The sequence below is a fragment of the Netta rufina genome (genome assembly GCF_964035555.1).
Source record: "Netta rufina genome assembly, chromosome: 3".
Taxonomy (NCBI): Eukaryota; Metazoa; Chordata; class Aves; order Anseriformes; family Anatidae; genus Netta; species Netta rufina.
In genome coordinates, this window is record NC_140125.1 from 95,055,312 (window position 1) to 95,078,326 (window position 23,015).

At 39.3% G+C, this 23,015-nt stretch overlaps 1 protein-coding gene across 2 annotated transcripts; it reads left to right on the plus strand.

The window, feature by feature from the left end:
- Positions 1-7,053: 7,053 nt before the first annotated feature.
- Positions 7,054-18,348, plus strand: RAB23 (RAB23, member RAS oncogene family; the record flags this gene model as incomplete). 2 transcript variants are annotated; one of them, XM_084284040.1, is made up of 7 exons in its annotated part: positions 7,054-7,192; positions 8,340-8,541; positions 9,355-9,440; positions 14,591-14,747; positions 15,882-15,964; positions 17,252-17,344; positions 18,209-18,348. In XM_084284040.1, exons 2-7 carry the CDS (start codon positions 8,387-8,389, stop codon positions 18,346-18,348), a joined length of 714 nt encoding a protein of 237 aa, XP_084140166.1. In that variant the 5' UTR covers positions 7,054-7,192; positions 8,340-8,386. The 2 variants fall into 2 exon arrangements, with proteins under 2 accessions (XP_084140166.1, XP_084140167.1); XM_084284041.1 differs by having other exon boundaries at positions 7,164-7,196.
- Positions 18,349-23,015: the final 4,667 nt, after the last annotated feature.

Here is a 23,015-nt window from a genome sequence, read left to right on the forward strand (position 1 = left end):
TATCCCCTTTTGAATATCCACGAGCAAGAAGGGGCTGGGAAAGGAGCAGACAAAAGAGCCTGCGCCCAAGGTCAGCGAAACAAGAACAGTATGCACCATTTGCCCTAGGAGTCATCATCTGGTGAGCTTCCAACCTCACAAAAAGCATGAGGCAGCATTCTGGCAGTCCTTTTCACTTCCTTGCCTGGTGCTAAGTGTTATCATTTGGAAAACTGAAATCTAGTTCACATTCCTCTTCTGCTTGATTGAACTCAAATCGTTTATCCCTCCAGCGTGTCCCTCCAGCATGCATCGTTCAGTTACTTGGTCAGAGAGGGACAGTTTGACCGAATGACATTTTTTCTCAGTTAATGCATTCCCACACAAATTATTCATTTCTGAAAATTCATTTTTGATGAAACACATCCACCGACTTTAATATACATAAATTTCCCTCCAAGCTCAACATGTTGTGTAATCACAAGGGTTGCCCAAGAACAGTCAGTTCCACCTAAACACAAAACATCCTAAGAAATCTACGGTTACTTTATGGCAGATGTACAAGAAAAAAAAATATTACGTAAAGGGCACAAATGAGAGGTCAGCTGGGATCCAGGATGTAGTAATAAACTTTTTCACAAAGTAAAATATTTGTTTTTTCACAAAGTAAAATAAATGCCTATGGCATTTTAAGATTTCAGATACAGTACATTTAAAACAACAGAAATAATTATGTAGGCATGGAAAGGATCATAACCACTCTCAAGACCACATATTTATATTTCATGCCATTTCTACGATATTTGAACATAATTTTGTTTTAATATCTCACTCCTGCCCAGAGAATAGGCAAATCTTAGCCATTCTTGGTTAAAACACTAAAATAAAATCTCAGAAAACAAGTTGTTATGCTATGTTATTTTTATAGGACAATTAATGGCTTTAAATGTTTTTGTATTTTTTCAGTTCTTGTAATCTTTAGTTCTAGTCCCAAGCAATTCAGTTTAATAAAAAAAATATATATGTATAAAAATCCTAATCGCAAGAGCACATGGGTAATAATTCTGATGAAATCAACATTTGCATTTTTCAGACATGCTTTCTAATAAAATTGCAATATCGTTCTAGAAACAAAGTTTAGATTAATATGGAATTTTCTATTTAGTTTGAAATGCTGTCCTCACTGGCATTTACTTCATTTGAATGTAATTAGGTATTCACAACAAATTTTGGTTGAGATGAGAAAGAAAAGATTTGCCTGATAGGCAATGTCTCAAGAAATGTGTAGAAATAAAGAGGTTCAAAGGACCTACTAAGATAATACTTGTTCTAGTCATGTATTTTCTTCTAACATGTCATTGATGAAAAACATATTATTTCTGTTGCTGGTAAACACACATTGTTTGGTTGTGTGAGTCTGAAAAAAAAATATGACTTTTTGCATGGATCCACAGAAAAACAAGGACTACATTATGCTGTGATTACATTAGTGGCTATTGCAGTAGTGGATAGATCCAGTCTGCTGCAGAATCACAGACTCACAGGATGATTTGGGCTGGAAGGGACCTTTAAAGATAATCTAGTTCAATGCCCCTGCCATGAGTGGGGACATATTTTACAAGATTAGGTTGCTCAAAGCCTCATCCAACCCAACTTTTAAATACTTCCAGTGATGGAGCATCTACAGCTTCTTCGGGCAACCTGTTCTAGTTTCTCACCACATTTATCATAAAAAATATCTTCCTTATCTCCAATCTAAATTTGTCCTCCTTCAATTCAAAGCCCTAACCCCTTGTCTTGTCACTACAGGGTCTGCCAAAAAGTGTTTCTCCACCTTTCTTCTGAGCCCCCCTGAGGTATTGAAAAGATGCAAGGAGGTCTAAAGTAAAAACACTTGGCACTCATTTGTATGTACACTTAATCAAATATAAGGTTTCATTTCACTTGTATCAGATATATTCAGTTTAGGCCAGTATATATGAATTAAAGTAAAATTATATAAATGTCATATCAAGTTGGTCTATAATCCTTGCACCAGTTTTCCCAGAAATTCTGCCTGAGAGTTTTCTGAGTGCTCTAATGCAAAATATCCCATTTCACTCTGTAGAGTGTCCTTTTTAGCATCTTCCTTTTTATTTAACAGTCTCCTTTGTGTTTATGGAAAGAAAAGGACTCTAAGTGGAGTTCAGTATTTTTAAACATATTCTTTAAATTTTTGTAAATATACATACAGAAGTATCTAAAAACCAATCTAAACTCAGTCCTGAAATACTTCAGCAAACAAATTCCTGGAGTTCCCATTACCAAAACCATTACACAACTGCAGACAATTTCTTTGGCTTAGCCATGGGAAAAAGTAAATCCACGTTTCTGTAAGATTGTAAATAGAGTATTTTTGTCTCTGCCAAAAGTGTCCCATTGGAAAACATTCCCGTCTATAAAACTGGATGGTAGGACACCTTTATCTCATAGCACTATGAAGTAACTAGCACTATTGGTAACTACAGATGGAATACCTGATTAGATATCAGCTGCCCACAAACCTACCCGTAGCTGGTCACAGCATCAGGAGTATCTTACAGGTGTCTTTTAGCTGTAAATACTAAAAGGGTAACACATTAATAATTTTTACTTCCGTTTTGTTATATGTTCTGCTAAGGGAATTGGATGTCTTTGTATCTCTATAAAGCTAATAATATAAAATACCTTCAGATCTGCACTAAATCCCCCCCCCCCAACAAAAAAAAAAAAATTACCCATAATCTCACAGTTAGAGTTCAGCAGTCACTTTTCCATAGATCCTGAGTACCAAACAGATGGTATCCCACAATATAAACAAGATGAGATATCATGTCGACAAATTTGTAACATATGGTAACCACATACACTCTTCTGGACTGTGGTAGATCATGGAAACTTTTCCCCAAAATCCTTGGTTGTTTTGGATAGCAGTAGTGAAATATTTCAAAGGTTTATTCAGATGGTGATTATCTGCGTGTTGATTTCAAAAAAGTTTGCACACATATGACTCGTAGACAAAGCTGAATTTTTCTGCTTGTGCTAATGTGACAACTGTGAATTACTCCAGTCCTTGAAAAATTTCTCATTAATAAAACTCTGGCAACCAGGCAAGAGCATTACAAGCCTAGCTACAGGGATCTGCATGTGTAATTTTTTTTTTTTCTAACCTTCTCCATGCAAGTTTCAAATGCTATTGCACTGGTAAGTACATCTTCCTGATTGCCAAGATCAGGCCATAAAAGAGAGAAAAGGTCACACAAGCCATTTCTCAAATCAGGGATTTCTTATGCAGCCTTCAGGGACTCAAAAGAGAACTCAAAAAAAAAAAAAAAAAAAAAAAAAAAAAGGAACTAAATGTTCACAAATGACAAATGTTCTATGAAGAAAAGCATCCTACCACCTCTGTAAAACCTTTACTTACTGTGAGAACTGTCTCACCCACCCGTAAGTTGCTATGTCCTGGTGATTGCAGCCCTTGAGTGGTGTTGGTCTGTCGCTAGGAGGGTCTCACGCTTCACAGGAACATTTTCCTATAAATTCAAGAGGATTGAAATATGGCACTACAGAAAGTCTGAACAACACAACTGGACTCACAAATGACAGTGACTAACAAGAAAAAATCTTTACAGCTTACGATTCTGTGTAGCTTTCTTTTAATTAACTGTACTTATTTTCATAACAAGCTCTCAGGACTAGAGAAGTGCAAGCGTCTGCTTTCCCTGACCTTCTTAGCCCTCTGACTTTATCCTGTTGAATAGCAAGCTAACCTCCCCACAGAAATGATCGCTGCCAATATTTCAAATGACTTCTATTAGATATTTCACAGAGTTAAAATACCAGTTAATTGGATTTTTTTTAAATTTAATTTCACAGGATCATTATCACCTTCCTCGCATTTCTGTTCTACTTGCTTAATTCTCCCCAGAAATGCTGTCAGAGTGTTTCTTCACAAAATACACAAAAGCTGAAAAATGCATGTTCACAAGATATTTCAGTCAGCATTTGCATACGTGCTGTAAGGTACCTATATTTTCTGTGTATGGATGTATACAAACGGCAGTTCTGTAGGTTACTTGGAATCCAGCTCCACTGATTTCCAGGCTAGCTGTGAATCTTCAATATGTCTCAACAGTAAATACTACTCAGAAGAATGTTTAGTTTGTTTTCTCATTCCGATATAATTTCTACCTTTAGTGCGCATCCTTTTGCCACCTGGACATTGACATTTTCAGTTGGAGATCTGTCATTTATGAAAGATTGAGAGCAGTATTCAGAGCCTGCTTTTCCATGGGAATATGGTTAATACCATAACAAATATTTAATTTCAAGCTCTTTATTTGTAATTCTGACTCAGCCTCTTCCTCCTTTGCTATCTATGCCTTCATATCTCTGTTGTTTGTCAACATTTTCCACGCTACCGGGAAATATTTTCAAATTATTACCCTATTAAGGGATATCTTCATTTCCTTCTTGTTTGGTGGCAGATCCCTCTTCCTCAGAGAGCTATTACATTTCATTCCCTGGATACATACTTACAGGAACAAGAGCAGAAAAGAGAAGCGAGTCCATTAGCACAAACTGCTAATAGTGATCTATCAAAAACTCTGGATATATGCAGCTTTAAACACTTCCAGCATTTTCTTCAGGCAAATTAACTTCCAGATGAAGTAAGCCAGAGAAAATATTCAAACTACATGATTGTTCAATGCAAATAACCAAATTAACTAACATTTAGTGTTTCAATCCTGATGTTGTCCCCATTTATTTCCACTTTTTCTCTTCTTCACATACAGCGCACAGATCAAGCATTTTTCTTTTTATCAGGCTTTGATGTTAACAGAAATAAGTGTATTTATAAATTTTGCTTTCTCATCGTATGACACGGTGCCTGCAGCTGATAATTCAGCCGCACCTCTGAGTGCACTGCCTTCAGCAACTTGTTTTGTTTAACCTATTTACAGCCCAGTAACTAAGCATAGAAACGATTGCCTTCAGGATGAAAAATGTTTTCAGCACTGTGGACATCTCAACACTCGTTAACTTCCACTCACATATCACATTTGGTTTCGATGGGCATATTTAATATTTACATAACAATGCATTAATACCTGCAGTTTTTTAAAAAAGGATGTTTAGAATTACAAAAAATGCCATCAAAAATTAATGCAACACATCTAAATTTATCTGATCTTGTTGATAAATGGAAATATACCCATCACATTAACAAAAATACAGCGCTTAAAGTACAGCTTGCATTACATTTTCACAGAAAACAAGTTATATCAAGTTGCTGAGTGGTTTTTTTTTTCAGGATTGCATTGGCTGGAGTGCATACATTCTGTTGGAAAAACAGCACACAGCAGATGCATTGAACTGGCTCACTAAGAGGTTTCAAAACATAGTTGTGATGACAGGGATATCAGCAATTAAAGACTCTAATGGGACTCCCAAGGATTCTTAGTGAAAGATTATTTAACATTTTTATTGCAAACCCAGGCAGTGATATTCATGTAAAGCTTGCTATTAACAAACAGATGACTTTATTAAAGGGTGGCATTATTTTTCTGTTATAGATTGATCTGATTTGCCTTGCAAACAAAATAATTTCATTGTAGCTAACTACAACATAATACATCTGGAAAAAATGTTTATGGGTTATGTGCTCATGTACAAACTGCCTTGGAAATCACTAATCACAGGAGGACATGGAGAAAACCGAATAGGTGACCTTGGTGAAATGGTATGGCAACATGACTTTTTGGAGGTCTATAAAGGGGAATACAAGGTAAGAGGTAGGAAGCTGTCTTACCTCTGCACATCTAGTACAGTAGTATTAATTTGGTTCCTAATCACAGAATCACAGAATTTCTAGGTTGGAAGAGACCTCAAGATCATCGAGTCCAACCTCTGACCTAACGCTAACAGTCCCCACTAAACCATATCCCTATAGCCGTGTGCCACATAATACTTTAATATTAGGCATGCAACAGATTTCTCTAAGAGTTAACGGGAGGGTTTTCTGATTCAAGGCCTTTTGGCACACAAAAGCTCTGGCATCAGACAAGACTCTGAGACTAGCAGCCTGGACCCGCATGAACAAAACAAAAGCATAAATTTCACAAAAAATACAATGCATATGACTTAGCTGTCCTTCTGAAGTGCAGCTGCAAAATGTGCTAACCCAAAAGGTATGTACTCGAGCATACGCAACATCGGCTCACTCTAGAATGAAGATGTAGCCTCGGGAAGGGATAAAGAGACCTCAGTTGTGCAAGGAACTTTTAAACTGGTAGTACCTGAGTGTCATTTGGAAATACTTGAAAAGTGGAGGTGCTGGCTGGGCACTGGGAGCAGCCTCTGCAGTCAACACGATGAGCTTTGCAGTACAAAAAAAAAAAAAAAGGATTTTAGGTCAGGGAACTTCAGTAGTCTAGCTGTTAAAATGGCACATTTTCAGATCTTAAGATTATCAGGTAAATAATTCTGCTAAAGCATATCATATGTATTTATACAATGTTCCCTCAGAGGGTGGTGAGGCCCTGGCACAGGCTGCCCAGAGAAGCTGTGGGTGCCCCATCCCTGGAGGTGCCCAAGGCCAGGCTGGATGGGGCTTTGGGCAATCTGGTCTGGTGGGAGGTGTCCCTGCTCATGGCAGTGGTTGGAATTAGGAAACTATTCCTAATGATTTATCCAAAATTATGGCTGATACTCAGCACACCACCCACAAGAGCCTCCACCAGCTGCCTCCCATGAGGGCTACCCAAAACTGTGAGAGCCTGAGGGATGCTGTCCAGGGACATCCTGGGCAGTGAGGCGAAGCAGCGAGGGGCCGGAGGCTGGAGAGCCCCGCAGGTCCCCCTCAGCCCTCTCAAAGCCGGGTGAGGGGTCCCCAACCCCGACCCCACAGCCTGCCCAAGGGTCCCCAGCCCCTGCCGGGCTGTGGGGGCGGCGGCAGCCGCGGGCGGGCGCCTCCCTGAGCGGCCCCCGCGGCCCTGACGGCGTTTCCGGGCGGGGGAGCCGGGGATGTGCGTCCGGGTTGGGTCGGCCCCAACGAGCGGCTTCCTCCCTCCCTCCCTCTTTCCTTCCCTCCTTCCATCCTGCCCTCCTCCATCCCTCCTCCATCCCTCCCTCCCTCGCTGCCTCTGAGGCGGAGCCGCCGCCGTGCCCTCCGAGGGAGCGCCGCCCGCGGGGGGTCGGTGAGAGGGGAGCGGGAGCCGGGGGCGACCCGAGGAGGGAGGCGGCGGGGAAGAAGGGACCGAGAAGGGGGGGGACAGCGGGGAAAAAGGGACCGGGGGGCGGCCGGGGAAGGCTCCCCCGCCTCCCTCGTCCCTCCTCGGCGCGGCCCCGAGCCCTGCCCGCCTGCCCCGGGGCTGTCTCCGCGCCCTGAGGCGGCGGCGCCGTGAGGCGAGCTCCTGGCGGGCAGCCCCGCGGGGCCGGGCAGCCCGGAGAGCCGGAGGGAAAAACCTGCGGCTGACACTGGGTTGCGGGGTGGTTTTGGTTTTTGGTTTTTGTTTTTTTTTTTCTTTTCCACCCCGGATTTTTGGGGCGTAAAAGTCTCGCCTGGGCACGGCCACGGAGAGCAGGGCGGGTGCTGCCCCCGCCGAGCCCTGGCAGGCTCCGCTCACACACCTCGCTCCTGTGGTGCAGGCTTTCCTAGCCTACCCTGCACGTTAAGCATTTATAAGGAAGCTATTTAACGGTTTAAACGTTAAGAATGACGTTTTAAGGCAGTTGGGTTATCCGGTTTCTTATTTTTTTTTAAAAAAGACCCTTGAAAAATGCAGCATCTCCTGAATTACCCGGTGGTACTTTGTACCTTGCATGATCTGCTTCACATGCCAAAACCTAAATTAGTCATAATAACACACAAATTTATTTGATGATGAATTTTTGTCCACTTCTTCGGACAAATTCAGACAAATTCTCAAGAAGTGGAGCAAGGATGTGGTCACCGGGCTAGGCAGCATCACTGCTGGCGGCACTGACGGCACCTGAGGCAGGTCCAGGAGCAACCTTGGGTGCCTCAGACCCGTGGTACGTGTTGGACTGACCACCTGGGCATTTTGCACATCAAAAGTAGAGCATCAGGCATTTAGCTGACATACGATACGTTCATACAGTGAAAGGACAATGTTGTGAACAGTTCTGTCCATGTCCAATTAGTAAGTGGCAAATTGAAGCGCTGACTGGTGAAATAACTTGCCCGAGGTCACCTAGGCAGTCTGTAGAAGAGCTGGGAATAGGTGGTACAGTTTTTGTGAGTCCTAACGTGAAATCATCTTTCACTTGCTTTCTGTTCACAGCGTTTTTATGAACACAGCTATTTACTTTATTTACAGACTTGGTAGACCTGTGAATAAGCTAGAGAGTCACCGGAGCTGCAGAGATGTTGGAAGAAGATATGGAGGTGGCCATCAAGGTGGTAGTAGTGGGAAATGGAGCTGTTGGGAAGTCCAGTATGATTCAGCGATATTGCAAGGGGATTTTTACAAAAGACTACAAGAAAACCATTGGTGTCGATTTCCTGGAAAGACAGATCCAGTATGTACTGAACAGATGTCATGCTATCCATTTTTACCTTTCCTTCTGTTTCTTTGTTCTGTTGTAATCTAAAGATTTGCAAAGACTTGAAACACAAGGCCTGCAGTCTCTGAAGCTAAGTAAAGGGAGTTGTTTTCTCCTTTGGACTGAGGGCTAGAAATTATATCACTCCATTCTCTAATCAAGATTTATTTTCCTTTTGATTTATAATTCTAAAAGTTGAGACCTCTGTCATTCTAAGCTTTTTTTGACAAGCTTCCTATGTATTCTACCACCTGCTGATACTTTTTTGTGATTTCTTCTTTAAAGTAGAAGTACTTACAGTTAAACAATTGCACAAGTTTAGGAGCTAACATAGGTGCAATAACTGGGAAAAATAATTAAATAACACTATAAGTTTAGTCTTTATGTAGTATAAGCTGGTAATACTCAATAATGTTTGATAAAATGGGAAATAGTATGCTAATAATAAGAAAAATCTGTAAATTCTGTAAGCTGATTAAAAAGGCAAAAGGCCCATTATTCAGGCACCTAAGTTTTGTTTTGATTTCTCGTTATTTCTCTTCATGGAGAGAAATATAGAGGAAGAAGAGGAAAAGAAAAGGAAAATAAAATACAGGTTGTCAAGAAGGAGCACTAATATAATTGAGGCTCTACTGCCGCAGTATGGTACGAGGGTGAACCATTATCAATACTAAGTTCCATTATATTTAAATCAAGTTAAATTTGAATTGGATTACTACGTTATAGAGATTGAAATGTTTCTGTGTTGGTTGTTCTGTATTAATCGCAGAACTGTGTTGTTTATTTCAGGGTTAACGATGAAGACGTCAGGCTAATGTTATGGGACACTGCAGGTCAAGAAGAATTTGATGCCATAACTAAGGCCTACTATAGAGGTGAAAATACCATGTTTGTTACTTGGTGGTTGGGTGCCTTCGGACGTCTTTAAGATATTTTCCTATCGTGCGATTAAGAATCTTAGTTATTTCCTGTGTGTGCAAAGCATGTATAGCTCGCCTTTTTCAATTCTTGAAAGTTTTTCCCTTTGTGTAAGGTCTTTGTCTTAATTAAGTGCCACTTTATGCGTTATGTTCAGTAGTGCCCTTTGAAAAAATGGAACATAAGGCACGTATCTGCACAGAAACTCTTATGGAGCTGTACAAACAGTCTAACTCTAAATCAAACTTACTTTGTTTTCTATGTCAGTGATGTATTTATAATCCAATATACACTGTTAATATATTTTAAGGCAGTTCTAAAGTTTCAGGTGGGAACTCTAATCGTGATACTGCAATCATAGAAATAAGGAAAAGGTCTGGGAAAACTGGAATTAGAGTTCAGAAATTTGTTTCTCAATTTTGATTTGTAGCTTTTCTGTAGTTATGTTTTACCCCTAAAAGGCAAGGGAGGCACTTCTGTAAGAAGTGCCTTTGTAAATGTTCCAAAAACTATGTCTGAGGTACTTACAAGTTAATCCAAGGGAGAAAAAATCCACCAGTTATCCTGGAAAGATAGTTTATTAAGCACAGTAATTCTTATGCCAGTACAGACTGCCTTGAAAACGTTAACATAATAGAGTAAGAAGGAAACTGTATTTACTTCCTAGAATAGAAACTGTATTATTCAGCCACGTAAAGGCAGCTTATTTATTTAGCCAGTTATTAATTGCATGCTTAGGCTTTCTTTCCATATAATCTAACAGTGGTTATGAATATTCCCCCTCCCTTTTTTTTATTTTTAACAAGAGATACAAATGACTTAAGAAATTATGTTGTTCACTTCTAGTCAAAATTACCTGATGGCTGGGAAAAAAATATATTGCTATGATGTAAAATCTTAGAAATATTATCTCATTTAGAGACAAAATAAGTTATGCCTTGATGTTTCAACCTGTTTAAGTTCTCCGAGCTTTTTATATTTCATGATAGTTCTGGTAACTAGTATTTTTTTAAATAATATTTCTGGTTGTCCTTTGTAATTGATGGTTGCCATTTCTTTGGCAAAAGATACTTCTTTTCCTATTTCTTCTTATCCTCATGTGGAAATAGATCATTCTGTTATTTTACAGCTAACAAGTTGAGCACATGAATTTCAGAAGGTAGCTCTTGATTATCTCTGAGCTTCCTTTTTACTCTTCTGGCCCTTAGTTCTCTTGTGTGCCTTGCAGTCCCTAGGTGTTTCAAGCCAAAGCCTTTTTCTCCTCATTACTGGGACTGTTATGCCGAAGTACAGAGCATCCAGAACTTTGCAGCACACTTTATGTCCTCACTTACCATCAAACCTGGTGGTTTAAAAAATGATCAGCATGAGAATCTTGATATCTTGCTCGTGACTCATGCCCCACGTAGCACAGTTAGGGCTCTGCCCTCGAGATCTTTGTACTGAAGGGGTGGATGTGGAGCAGAACGGCATCATCCTGTGGGTGCCCGGTGTGGACAGCGCGATGGTTCTCCTAACAGCACGAGTGGTTGTTCTGCACTAGACTTCGAAGGACGAGGGAAGTTTTAGGAGGCTGGAATGCAATTTTGGTTTAGCATCAGGTCTGCAAGCACATTTCTATAGAGCAAAAGGTCAAGGTTACTTTGTAAATGTAAGGATTTCAACGTGAATTGTTGCTGCTAAGGGAAAGATGCCTCCAAGGGAGGGGCTGTGTCTTCCAAGCCCGCACCTCCTGCAGATCACTGTCGTGCTGACCACTGTCATAACCCCGGGGATTGCGTGCTCTCCTGGCACACTGTGCGTTGTCAGTTCTTCAGGGATCAGGTCTCATCCGTGGTGGCACAGGGAATGCTTCAGAGACTGTTTCTGAGCCGTTGTCTGGGGACCAAATTCATTCAGCCTTGCAGAGAAACACAACTGGAGCTGTCAGTGGGCTTGTCATGTGTTTTTCTCTGCCCAGGTGAATACTTGCAGCCAGTGTAGCTGCGTAGCCATCATCATACAACACAATGAGTCAAACTGTCCAGCAGCCTAAATTCAAGGAATTGAAGGAAGCTTTTTATATATTGGTGTCTTTTTTTTATGTTGTATTGTGCATCTCCTTTGCTGTCCTGTAAGTCATGCATTCTCTACGCAGCTAGGTACTGCATTTGTAAGCCAAGCAAATACACGAGTGGCTTTCATTAGCAGCCCCGTGCCTTCTGTTCATGTTATAGGTCATGCAACGCAGGATTTGATCACGTCTTAGTGCTTGCATCTCCCTCCAAACACTACCACTGTTGTCTTGAGTAGACCCTTGTTAGTTTTTTGAAGGAAAAGACGCCTCTTGCTCATTAGTCTGTTGTTCAGTTGCTGATGCATCAAATTCTCAGGCTCCTCATCTAACCCAGGAGCTCGATGTCCTTTTTCTCAAGTTATAAATGCACTCAGGGTAGCCAGGATCCACAGCAAGCAGACCATCAACACTAAACAAGAACTTCTGGATGATGCTATCTTTGACCTCAGATTTTGATCTCAGTTTAAAGTCGAACAGGCCACCATCAATTTTATAGTGAATGTGGTTTTGTCATAGCCTGAAAAAGCTGAGGACAAGAACAGAAGAGGGAAATGAATAGGTGTCAGGTACAAAGCCCCGTGAGAGTCAACCAGTGGCAAGGAATTTCTTTACCTGATTTCTGATATACAGGCATTGCGTCCTTATGAAAGGACGTCTCATTTTAAACACTCATAGAGAGCCTGTTGGTTTTGGTTGTTGTGTTCCTGTCTGGTGCTGCCCTGTGCCTTTGCTGCTGGTTGTACACAGTCGGTTATGTGACAGGCAGTGTAGGACTCCATCGGGAGTGGGTGAGTGAGCTACTGATGCTACTGACTCTTCTAAATACTACGTATAGAGAGGTGTTTATGTGCCTAAATCCTGATTTTTTTTTTCTTTTTTGGAACTTCTCCAGGGATATTATGGTTTCTTAAACTTGTCTATATTATCACTAAAAATACTGAGTATTTAGCAGTGTTCTTAGAAGATGAAAATAGCCTGCCTTGTAAGATACCTGTCCTGCAGCATCTTGTAGCACACTCTGATGCCACATTAACTTTTGCGCTGTGATGAAGCATCCTTTCAGAAAGACTGCATTTGATGTTTTGAATCCAGCTGGAGAAGAATATTCCTTTTGTATTCTCAGGTATTTCTTACAAGCTAGTGATCAAAACCTTCAGCAGAAGCTTGGAAGTACGCAGTCACATAAGCGTGTGTAATTTGTCATTGATAGACATTGTTGATGATGAAAGACACTTCCATTTACTGTGGAATTTACTGTTGTTTGTTTTAATAACTTCCTGGTAGGACCTTCAAATATAAGGATCTGGAAGGCCCTCAAAAATATCTCACTTTGATTAGGCTGTTATATAATTCCTTTAAAAGCAGTATTGGCAGGCTGGCCATTATTTTTGTTGTCCCTGTCCACCGTGTTATAGTACTACACCTAAATTGAATAAATAAATCTGCTGCTGTAAGCCACCCTCTTGTTACTTACTAACGTGCTAGAACTTTTCCCTCTGCGCTTACTGTTGCCAACTTATCTCTGTTTTCGCATTCAGAAGGAAGGGGTGGAAAGAGAGATGAAGTGAAAGTTCCTTAGAGTGGAAATTTTGCAATGAATTCCTTAGTCTTAAAACCGAGCGAGATGATGTTTGCAGATGGTGGGAGCCTTGTACACGCTCCAACTCCAGCAGATCAAAGAACTTAAGAGAGGCTGTATTAAGCTAGGTGGCAAGATGATGGGTTCAATTCAGCATTGACAGATTAAATTTACACATACCTCATAGGCTGTTAGTACATCAGGTTAAAACATGATGTGGACATTAGGGAAAACAATTTTAGTACACAAGTAATAAGATAGGGAGGATATTGAAAGGCTGCATTGCTCCTGCTTTATTGGTAGAGCTTAATTTGAAGTTCTGAAGGCAGTTCTTATTACTCTGTATAAAACTGTGTCAGAGGAGTCTTAAAGGCAGGTGAAAGAATGTTTAAAGAGCGTAGGAAAACTTTGGTAAAGGTAGACTGAACTTGGCTTTGAAAAGATAAATAAAAGGAAATTTAATAAAAGTACTTGTGTGCTTTGTGTCAGAGGAGTATAAAGGCAAACAATACAGGAACGGGCGATACTTGATGAAACTCCTAGATAAAAGAAAAATCATACTAATGAAATAGTTTTTTCATATTATATGTGTGGGATATGTGCCACAAGATACCACTAGACTCTCAAAAACAGCTATCTAGTCTTTTACAAGCAGGCATAATTCTACTATTAAACATCAAATATATTAAAGGCATCTAAATAGCAGTGTTTCTTCATGTGTTTATGTGCAATGATAAGTAGGTTTTGGAGGATAACAAAGGGCTACTGGACAGTCAAAAGACTACTCACTAATATTTTAACTATTGAAGTCCTTTCTGAATCCTTGGGTTTTTACTATTCACTATGGATTTACTGTTACTTGCTAAAGCTGTCATAAAACCATAAAAATATTACAAAACTCTGTGTGTGTGTGTGGATATCATAGTGCTGAGACCGAATGAGCATTAATTTTCTCTAAAGAGCTACTAAACAATTTACTTTATTTTTTTAGAGAAAGTCGTGGCTGTTTCTCTGCTTTTCAAAATCCTGATTACTGTAGTTTAAAGAATAATGTGAATTATGCTTTACAGATACTGAATCATGAAAAATAGTTGCATTTTGGCTTCCAGTGAAGCTGTCTGAAAAGCAGTGAGCAATAAGCAAACTTCCACTTGCCTTTTTCCAGTCTCTTCCTCACTCCTTCCTTTGCAAACATGCACCTTGCTGGAGATGATTTGAAAAGTACCAGACTCAGCCATCAGGAGGAATTGGTATAATGGTCAAAATAATATGGCAGTCTATTCCTTTTCATTTGGGGAATTTTCTACCCATTTGTTTGTCACAAGCTGGTGGTAAAAGCACGCTTTTATGGAAGAAACCAGGAAAACCCCCTCACACTTGAAATATATTCAATATTATTCTTTTTATTATTATTACTATGTTGGTTTGTTGGTTGATTTGTATGCATTTGTAATTGTTTTGTGTATTTTTAGGAGCCCAGGCTTGTGTTCTTGTGTTTTCTACAACTGACAGAGAGTCCTTCAAAGCAATCCCTACCTGGAAGGAAAAAGTGGTGACTGAAGTTGGAGACATTCCCACAGTTCTGGTGCAGAATAAGATCGATCTTCTTGACGACTCTTGTATAAAGAAGTGAGAGTTTTATCTTCATGTTTCTGACCTAACTTACTGTTAAACTGCTGGGCATTGCCCAGTTTAGTTACCAAAGGCTTGCTGGAGTGGTCAGGACATAGTAAACAGGTTGTTTGCAAAAGTATCTTCGTATTCTTTGCTTCCCTTTTCTTCAAGTTTTTATTTCTCCTTCTCATCAAAACATTGTAACCCTATAGAAACATGTATCTGCACATTGCTGATCCTTCTTCGTTATATTTTACGTTGCAGATTTTACTGTCAGTTTATTCTGCCTTTGAGTATATGCCCGTTTTCATTCCTGCCATTAAATCAGCTTCACAAATTTTAACTCCTGTTTACCATAGTGTGGAAGGTACAGCACGATTAGTTTGATCATTCTCCACTACTTCATTTCTACCACCTTCCTGGGAGATTTGAGTTTTCTTCTTTTTGTTGTTTCCTACACTGGCTTTCTTTGTTCTGTGTTTGCTGTCACTGATGGCATAAATCAGTTTGTATTCCCTCTGCCAAGAAAACTGAGTATTCTTCAAAGGAAAAGCAAAATTGCATTTGAACTCCTCCTTTATTTATGGTATGTCACTTAGGTTTGTTCTCTGAATACTCCATCTGCCTCAGTAATTTCATCTTTCTAAGGACATGATTTCTCTCGGTGAAAATCTTGTGTTTTCTTAGCTTTTCCTTAGCATTTAGGACAAATTCTCTTTCACCAAATAGAAAATAATTCTTGAACTCATCTGACTTCATCATCTACTGCTGTATTAAAATATAGTTAAGAAATACATTTTTTGGTTGTTTTGACTTTACAGTGGTAATTGTTCTGATTCTACAGCTCCATTAATTACAGCCTCCTTCCTTTTGGTTTCACTGACACCTGTCTTATAAACCTTGGGAAATTTTAGTTAATGAAGTCAATAAATATTGAAAAGCAACTACTTCTGTTCATAAAGAAACTGCACGTGAAATACTTTGTTGCCATGGTAGGGATACTGTAAAGAAATGAAGGATCAGGTGGTTTTTGACTGTCTGCCCGCCTTGCTAGGTTTAACTTAACCGCAAAGCGTTTTATCTATAAGAATCGATAAGTGCGGACAAATTATAGAAATTAATGTTTAAAAGTCTTTTTCTACTGTGCAGTGAAGAGGCAGAAGCACTGGCAAAAAAGCTAAAACTACGGTTCTACCGAGCATCAGTGAAGGAAGACCTAAACGTAAGTGAAGGTACGAGATACAACACAGTAGGTGTGCGCCCTGCCCTCTGCTGTATGTCATAGACACACACTGTGGCTGTATATCACATATAGATACCACTGGTTTATATCATATATGTATATATATACCATTGCTTTTGCATTCTCTTGGCAATCCTTATATTTCATAGCAGCACCCTTTAAACATAGCTATTACTGCTCGGTATCAGTGTGTTCTGCCTGTTTTTTACTTGCATGCATCTTTCCTTTCTTTTCCACAAATAGTGTGTAGCTTCAGGATTTACAGGTGACTTCTTCGTCCTACTGACCATCCGTAAGCACTGGGCTTTTAAAGTGTATATGTAGAAGTTCAATTATTACAATATAAGAACCGTTGAACAGATTAATTCATAATTGTTAATAGTTAAGAAATAATCGGTATAAATTATTTCATAGTTTAGTTAAATAAAGTACATTAAAAATTACATCTGTTGTAGCCTTTTGTCTGCTGATGATACCTTACTAGTTCCCAAGTGCACCTTTAATGCATATATTTAATATGAATATCATTATACAATTCAGTCACAGTCTCTTCTGGGCTAAGTTTGAATAAACATGAGTTATTCAAACTCTGCTAACTTCTGTTTGTTTAATCAGGCAAACTTAAAGTTATACTAATTGTTTCTCCTCCATTAGCAACTTTCCAAACGTTCACCTTGGAACATAAAATTTGTACCATAAGAACTGTAATTTTTTTCTGTATCATCTTGAAATGAGTTATTAATTGCAAATGAACGTTTGCCGATAGTTGTAGGGTTTTCAGTGTCTTAGATAGACGTTTTATACCCTTATAAAAATGAGGGTGGCATTAGTTAATTAGAAAAGTGTTCTTTCCAAGTTATATTAATAGCCTTGATCTACATGACGGTTATTATTCTAAAACTTCTTGCAAAAAAATAATATATTTATATTATAATAATTTCTACATAACTTTAAAAATTTCAAGTTGCATGAACTGGAACATTTGGCAATATTGATATGCCAGCTTTCTTACAGGAGTATAGAGATGTTTTTGTATGCCCTGCAAGACCGTAGTAGCACTGCAGCCTGTAAGATCTGGTTGGCACGGGACTAATTTGGATTCTCGTCGGGTACACAGCCAGGCCTGCCAAGGGAGAATCACTTGCTAGACCATGTTAAATCTATCACGTCAAACGTGCTTTTGTCATCAAGCAAAGCTTGATACGAAGGTTTTATTATTGATCTGAATATTATCTTTAAGCATACCCTGATGTTCCTTTTCTTTTTAACATTCCAGTTTTCAAGTATTTGGCTGATAAATACCTTCAAAGGCTCAAGCAACAAACAGCTGAAGAACCAGAGCTAGTACATACGAGCAGTAACAAGATTGGTATGTATGCTGTAATAAATAATAATAATAATAAAAACAGAAAAGAGTATTTTGTGCCATCAAAGCTTCTGGTCCCATCTGTCTCCTTATGGAGTTAATAGATAGTGAGTGGGGTGTAATTGTTACCTTGCTGTGGTGGCATGTGGTGTCCTTTCCTTCTGTAAAATAACTTGGTGACTATCTGAAGTTACAAGATTGTCAAATTGACGTACTGAAGTTTCTGGCTAATGTTTGCCAAGTACCCTTTTATTAAATTCTTTAAAACATTGTGCAAGGGCTTGAGAAAGGATGCTTGGTGGTGGTTTTAATGTAATTAGTATTAGTGTTACTCATCTTAGTACAGATGTACAAGAGACTCACTGTGAAAGAATCTGGCACGCAATAATGTCTTCGTAAACTTTGCCTTTTGTGAGGGAACACTGAACTTTTGGAGTCCTTTAAAGCAATTCTGAGTCTGGTTTTTGTATTTTCCTTAAAACACTCAGGTTTTGTTCACTCTTCTTCCATACCTTTCTCTCTGCAAAGCTTCTAACTTTAAAATTTTCATGTTTTTCTTTTAGTGCATTACTCAACAAACCATAATTTTCTTACTGTGCAATTAGTAGCACACACATACTCAGAGGAGTGAATCTTATACCCTTCAATTAGATAGATGTTGTATACTGGCTTTAAATACCGCCTGCCTAGTAATTCCAGCAGGTTCTGCTTCAAATTTAGCTGCAGTATTGTCCCCAAAGTAGATAAAAGGTTTTTTGTTTGTTTTTTCAGTACTGTGAATTAGTAACTGTTGCATCTTAAGTGTTAATGATTATACTGCAGGAATTGAAGAATTAGAAATGTTTTTCTTGTCTTTAAATTCTGTAGGTGTTTTTAACACAGCTGCTGGAAGTCACCCCAACCAAAATTCTAGCACTCTCAACGGGGGAGATGTCATCAACCTTAAACCAAACAAACAGAGGACCAAGAAGAGCAGAAGTCTTTTCAGCAACTGCAGCATACCTTAGACCACTTCTGGAGGACAAAAAAAGTAACAGTGAATTGGATGAAGTTGTGCAATTGAATACAGAATAAAAAGCCAGCTTTAGAGGTATTTTACCAGTGCTTTAGCAAATCTTGTGCCTATGGGATCCTTGATAGATGATGGGTTTGTCTAAAATTGCTGATGCAGTGGTTTTTGGTGTGTAGAGTGAGACACCTGGTGGCAAAACACAGAACCATGTCTGTCCCTGTGCACTCCTTAAAAAAAAAAATAAGCATCTTTTTGAAGGAATTATTTACAGAGCTCTGAACTAGGTTTTGCTGCATTGTGAAGCACATTTAACGTAAGGATAATGCCTTACAGGTAAAGGTACAGACCAGAACCTTATGGCCCAAGGTACAGTAGCAACCTCGCAACTAAATTTCAAAGGAAATGTTAGACTTGATTAGCCAGGACACTAAGAAATTAAACGAAGAGCAGAATGAAGATGTCGCGTTTTATACCTGACTGTATTCACGTGGATTCTGGCAGTTCTGTCGGTGCAATATACTTGTGTTCTATACATGGTTGTTACGGTATATATGTCAACATTTGGTATGAACATTTAGGCTAAATTCCAGTGTATGCGTCACTTGGAGATCAGCTGATGATTATGAAATAGCATCTTCAGAAAAGGTTTTCCTTTAAAAACGTTCCATTTCTGATGAGGCTTTCCCAGCTGCTGCTGTGTATGTTTAACTTGCTATACTTGGGCCTAAAAGCTTAGATTTAAAAAACGGATGGTGCCAAAAACGTTCCTCTTTTACCTAATGCTGTGCTACAGGTGTTCTTGTAAGTTTGTTTTTCCTCAGTCTTAACAGGTTGAACAAGTGAGTCTTTAACACTAATAGATATCCAGATGGAACACATAACGTAATCACGTTCCTGTCCAAGTCTGATTGCTGTGTCCTGTGTTATCTATCAAAAAGGAACTTGCAAAGTGGCGTCACAAAATATTTACCTTCTTTGGAGAAATTTTTCGTAGGTACTGTAAACTAGGTTATGGAGGATCCAAAAACCGCAGCTGAGAACTGCATTACATTGATGAGGTGTTCCTTCATGTTGTCACGTACTCAAAATTAGCTGAGAGTTACAGAAAATCTAATTCTGCAAGATCAGAGACATGGCAAAAAAAAAATCAAGAACATGAATAATTTTACAGAACTGATTTAGACATTTAGGAGCCCAAATCTACAGTTATTTGGGTTTAGGCTCCTAAATCACTAAGGTGCTTTAAAAACTGCTAAGCAAGATATCTAATTTACCAAAAATAAACACTTTTTAATCCTCTTCAAGAGCATGCATGCCTTTTAAAAAATATCCATTTTGTTTACATGTTTTTGTATGGTATGATATAATTTTAACTTTTTAGGATTTCTACAACAAACCTGCCAGTGACAAATGCAAAATATGCTGCTTGAAAAAAAAATGTAGAATTTTAATAGTTTTTTAAACAGTGTATGAGAGTGAAAGCGACTCGACTGATCCTGTATATTTTTGGAGGAAGGACTTTTCACTGTGTGAATTCCTATAGAAAGCCTGACTTACTTTGTTTCTAAGTCGATGCGTATGGAAACTGAAATGTCCTCTTGTCCCACTGTCTGCAGGGAGAGAAGTGGGTGGCAAGTTATGCACAAGCAGTGTAGCTCTCTGAACTCTGTGTTTGATGTTTACTGTGTTAGACTTCCTACTGAGTCCCGTTGTTTCTTTGACAAGCTGTCACAGCATCGCCTGGTGGTGGCAAGAAGGCGCTCGGTCCCCGTTGCTGTTGCAGCAAAACTGTTCTCCGCTGCCATGTTTCCTGTATTCTCCCTTGGATAGATGCCTTTATTTTTTAACAAGTGCATTTAATCACGTATGTATGGATGGATGTATAAATGGAGTCGAGTCCCACCTGTCTTAACGATTTAAGAAGTAAGGTACTTAGGATTTGGTAACAGAGACCTATGATTGTACACCATGGGGCCATCTGACAGCATCAGGATGTAGGGCAGAGGGTATGCGTGAAGAGTTTTGACAACTGTTTTTAACGTGGAAACTTTTACATTTCATTGTTTGTCTGCCAGTTTAACGTTTTTTTAATTAATTTTTCTCAGAAAGCCCACAGAGTGTCTGAAACATCTTTCTTGCCTTGTTTGACTTTGTACAGAGTGCTGAAAAATCTTTCTGATGTGTAACGACCATTTGTACTGTTAGATATTTTACAGCAGACGTTGTATTGTTACAGAAGCTGTTGGCTTTTGAGGTCTGTCACTATAAACCACTATGTTAAGGACTGAAAAGTCAATAGAAATTTTTGTAGGTGGAGACTTGACAGACCTGCAAAATTTAGGATACACTGAAATGTCGTGTGTATGTGCTGTGATCTGTGAACATACATTTGCAGGACCAGGCAACAGTGAGTTTTAATTTCATCCCCATCTTAAATCTGAAGTGGTGGTAAATTTCTTTGTGGTGACTTTGCAGTGCTTAATCTCCAGTATGACTGAGATGGAGACTGTCCAAATGAGGATTTTTCTGGAGAGCGCTCTGCATGGGCTCTGCTTGAAAATGTAAATTTTATCCCCCTGGTTTTAGACATGAACCAGCTGAGTTGCGTGCTGCAGGAATCCTTAGGTATTCCTATCACTGCTCCGCAGGAGTAACTCTTTGACTGTAGGATGAAGAGAGGTGCCTGCACTTCCAGCACTCACACTGTCCTCTCTATTTTTTTTTTTTTTATTATAAACATCGCCCTCATTCTCCACTCGGTGTTCTCACCAAAATACCACGTTGCAGTCACCCTTCTCGTGCTCCTGCTGACTGTGTGCTGGCAGAGGGTGCAGTTCTGCGCCTACCGCAAAGATTTCTTCGGTGAGACTGAGCAAGCTGCACTCCTCTGACATCTGCTAATGTCTCTTGAGTAGCTCATTGAATACACGACCTAAATTTTGCCAGAATTCTTTGCTTTCAGCTGATAAAGCTGATAAAGTTAGTAGAAAACTTCAGTAACTTAATGCCTTAGTGAAGTAAGCATACACTAAAGTTTTCAAGCATCTGTCAGTCCCGCATCGTGTCCGTTCAGTGAACGGGTGCTCTCACAGCAAGTGGGGCATCGTTTGGTGCAGAGCAGTAATGCTAGGGATGTGTTTCTGACTGGAAATAACAGACCTCAAGGCTGTAAGGCTGGTCACACTGAGATTTGTGTGCTTGTGTCTGTGGTTAATTAAAAACAGGCATTCCACTTAAGACAATTCTGGAGCTTTTTTATTTTCAGTGTTTCTTAAGGCAACCCTTACCTTTGTTGGTCAAAATGCACAAACTCCCATACTGTCAGTCTGATTTCCTGGTTAATTTTTTTTATACTTCAGTAAAAATTGTCTTTTTTCTTTTTCATTGTTGGGCTATAGCACATCTGATGTAGTTTTTCCTTGCATCACTTCTGTAGCTGTACGTTGTACTGGAGGGACTTGAGCAGCTGGACATGTATGTACTGCTTTGAGGTTATGCCTGGGTATGTGGACACACCTGGTGAACGTGCACGTTGATGCTGTTAATTCATTAGTCAAGTGTATAGCTACTAGTTAACGGACTAATTAGTTGTTTGCACTGCTGGACCCTCTTGGGGGAGCTCAGTCGCACACCAAACTGACAACCATGCTTTGGATTCCAGCGGCGGTACTGAAGCTGCTCCTGTTTTTCTAAATCTAATCATAAACCTCTGGCTAAAGCTGTCGTTCCTGAGCACGAGGTGTCCATCAGACAGAGCAACCATGGCCCGAGAGGTGTGATTGCATCAAAAGCACCGCACTGTGCTTCTGTAGAAAGCAACAGTTGTGCAAATCTTTTTTTTTGTTTCTTTATGCTCAAGTGGTATCTGACAGAATATTTCTCACTTAAATATGGCATCCTAAAAGGTAATCAAAGTCATAAAAGAAAAAATGCAGGAATTACTAAATTTAAGATGAAAGGTGCTATGGTAAACTAAGGGAAACTTTGAAGCAGTCTCATGTCAAAGAGAGGTTCTGGACGAGTCACCTGAAAGCCAGGTGAGTCCTGGTGCTGCGCTCGCCTCATTCTCAGGTTTGCAGCAGAAGGGGGATGCTGATAAAAATGCTGATAACTTGTGGAGGGAGTGATCTTGTTTCCTCTTCCTGACACAGATGTGGTTCAGCAGAACCAACTAAAGTTGCTCAAAAAAATAAAAATAAAAATAAAAATAATAAAAAGGACCGGGAGAAAATATAAAACGTTGTCATTGCAAAGCTAAAGATGTGTTGTTACTAAGAAGTGACTTAATCTTATTGGCAAGTTCCCATGACTCTGAATGGTTAAAACAGATTATATATATATACACATAACTGTTTCTATCACCTTCATGAACTCAAGTAAATGTATTATATTTTTAGAAAAAGTCGATATAACGTACAGTAAATCCTCAAGTGGACAAATAAATGTTTAAAAACGAATGTTGTGTGTATGGTGTTCCTGTAAAACTCCTGCAAGTTACCTTGTATTGTAGAATACCCACAAGCTGGTATCACACGACTTAAGCGCATTTCTTTGATTACTGTTTGGTAAATGACCCTTTGTGGTCATTTAATCAAAAATAATCACAATTAACGTGGCTAAAATGCATGGGCCTGATGCGTTTTCTGAAAAGAAACAGGCAAC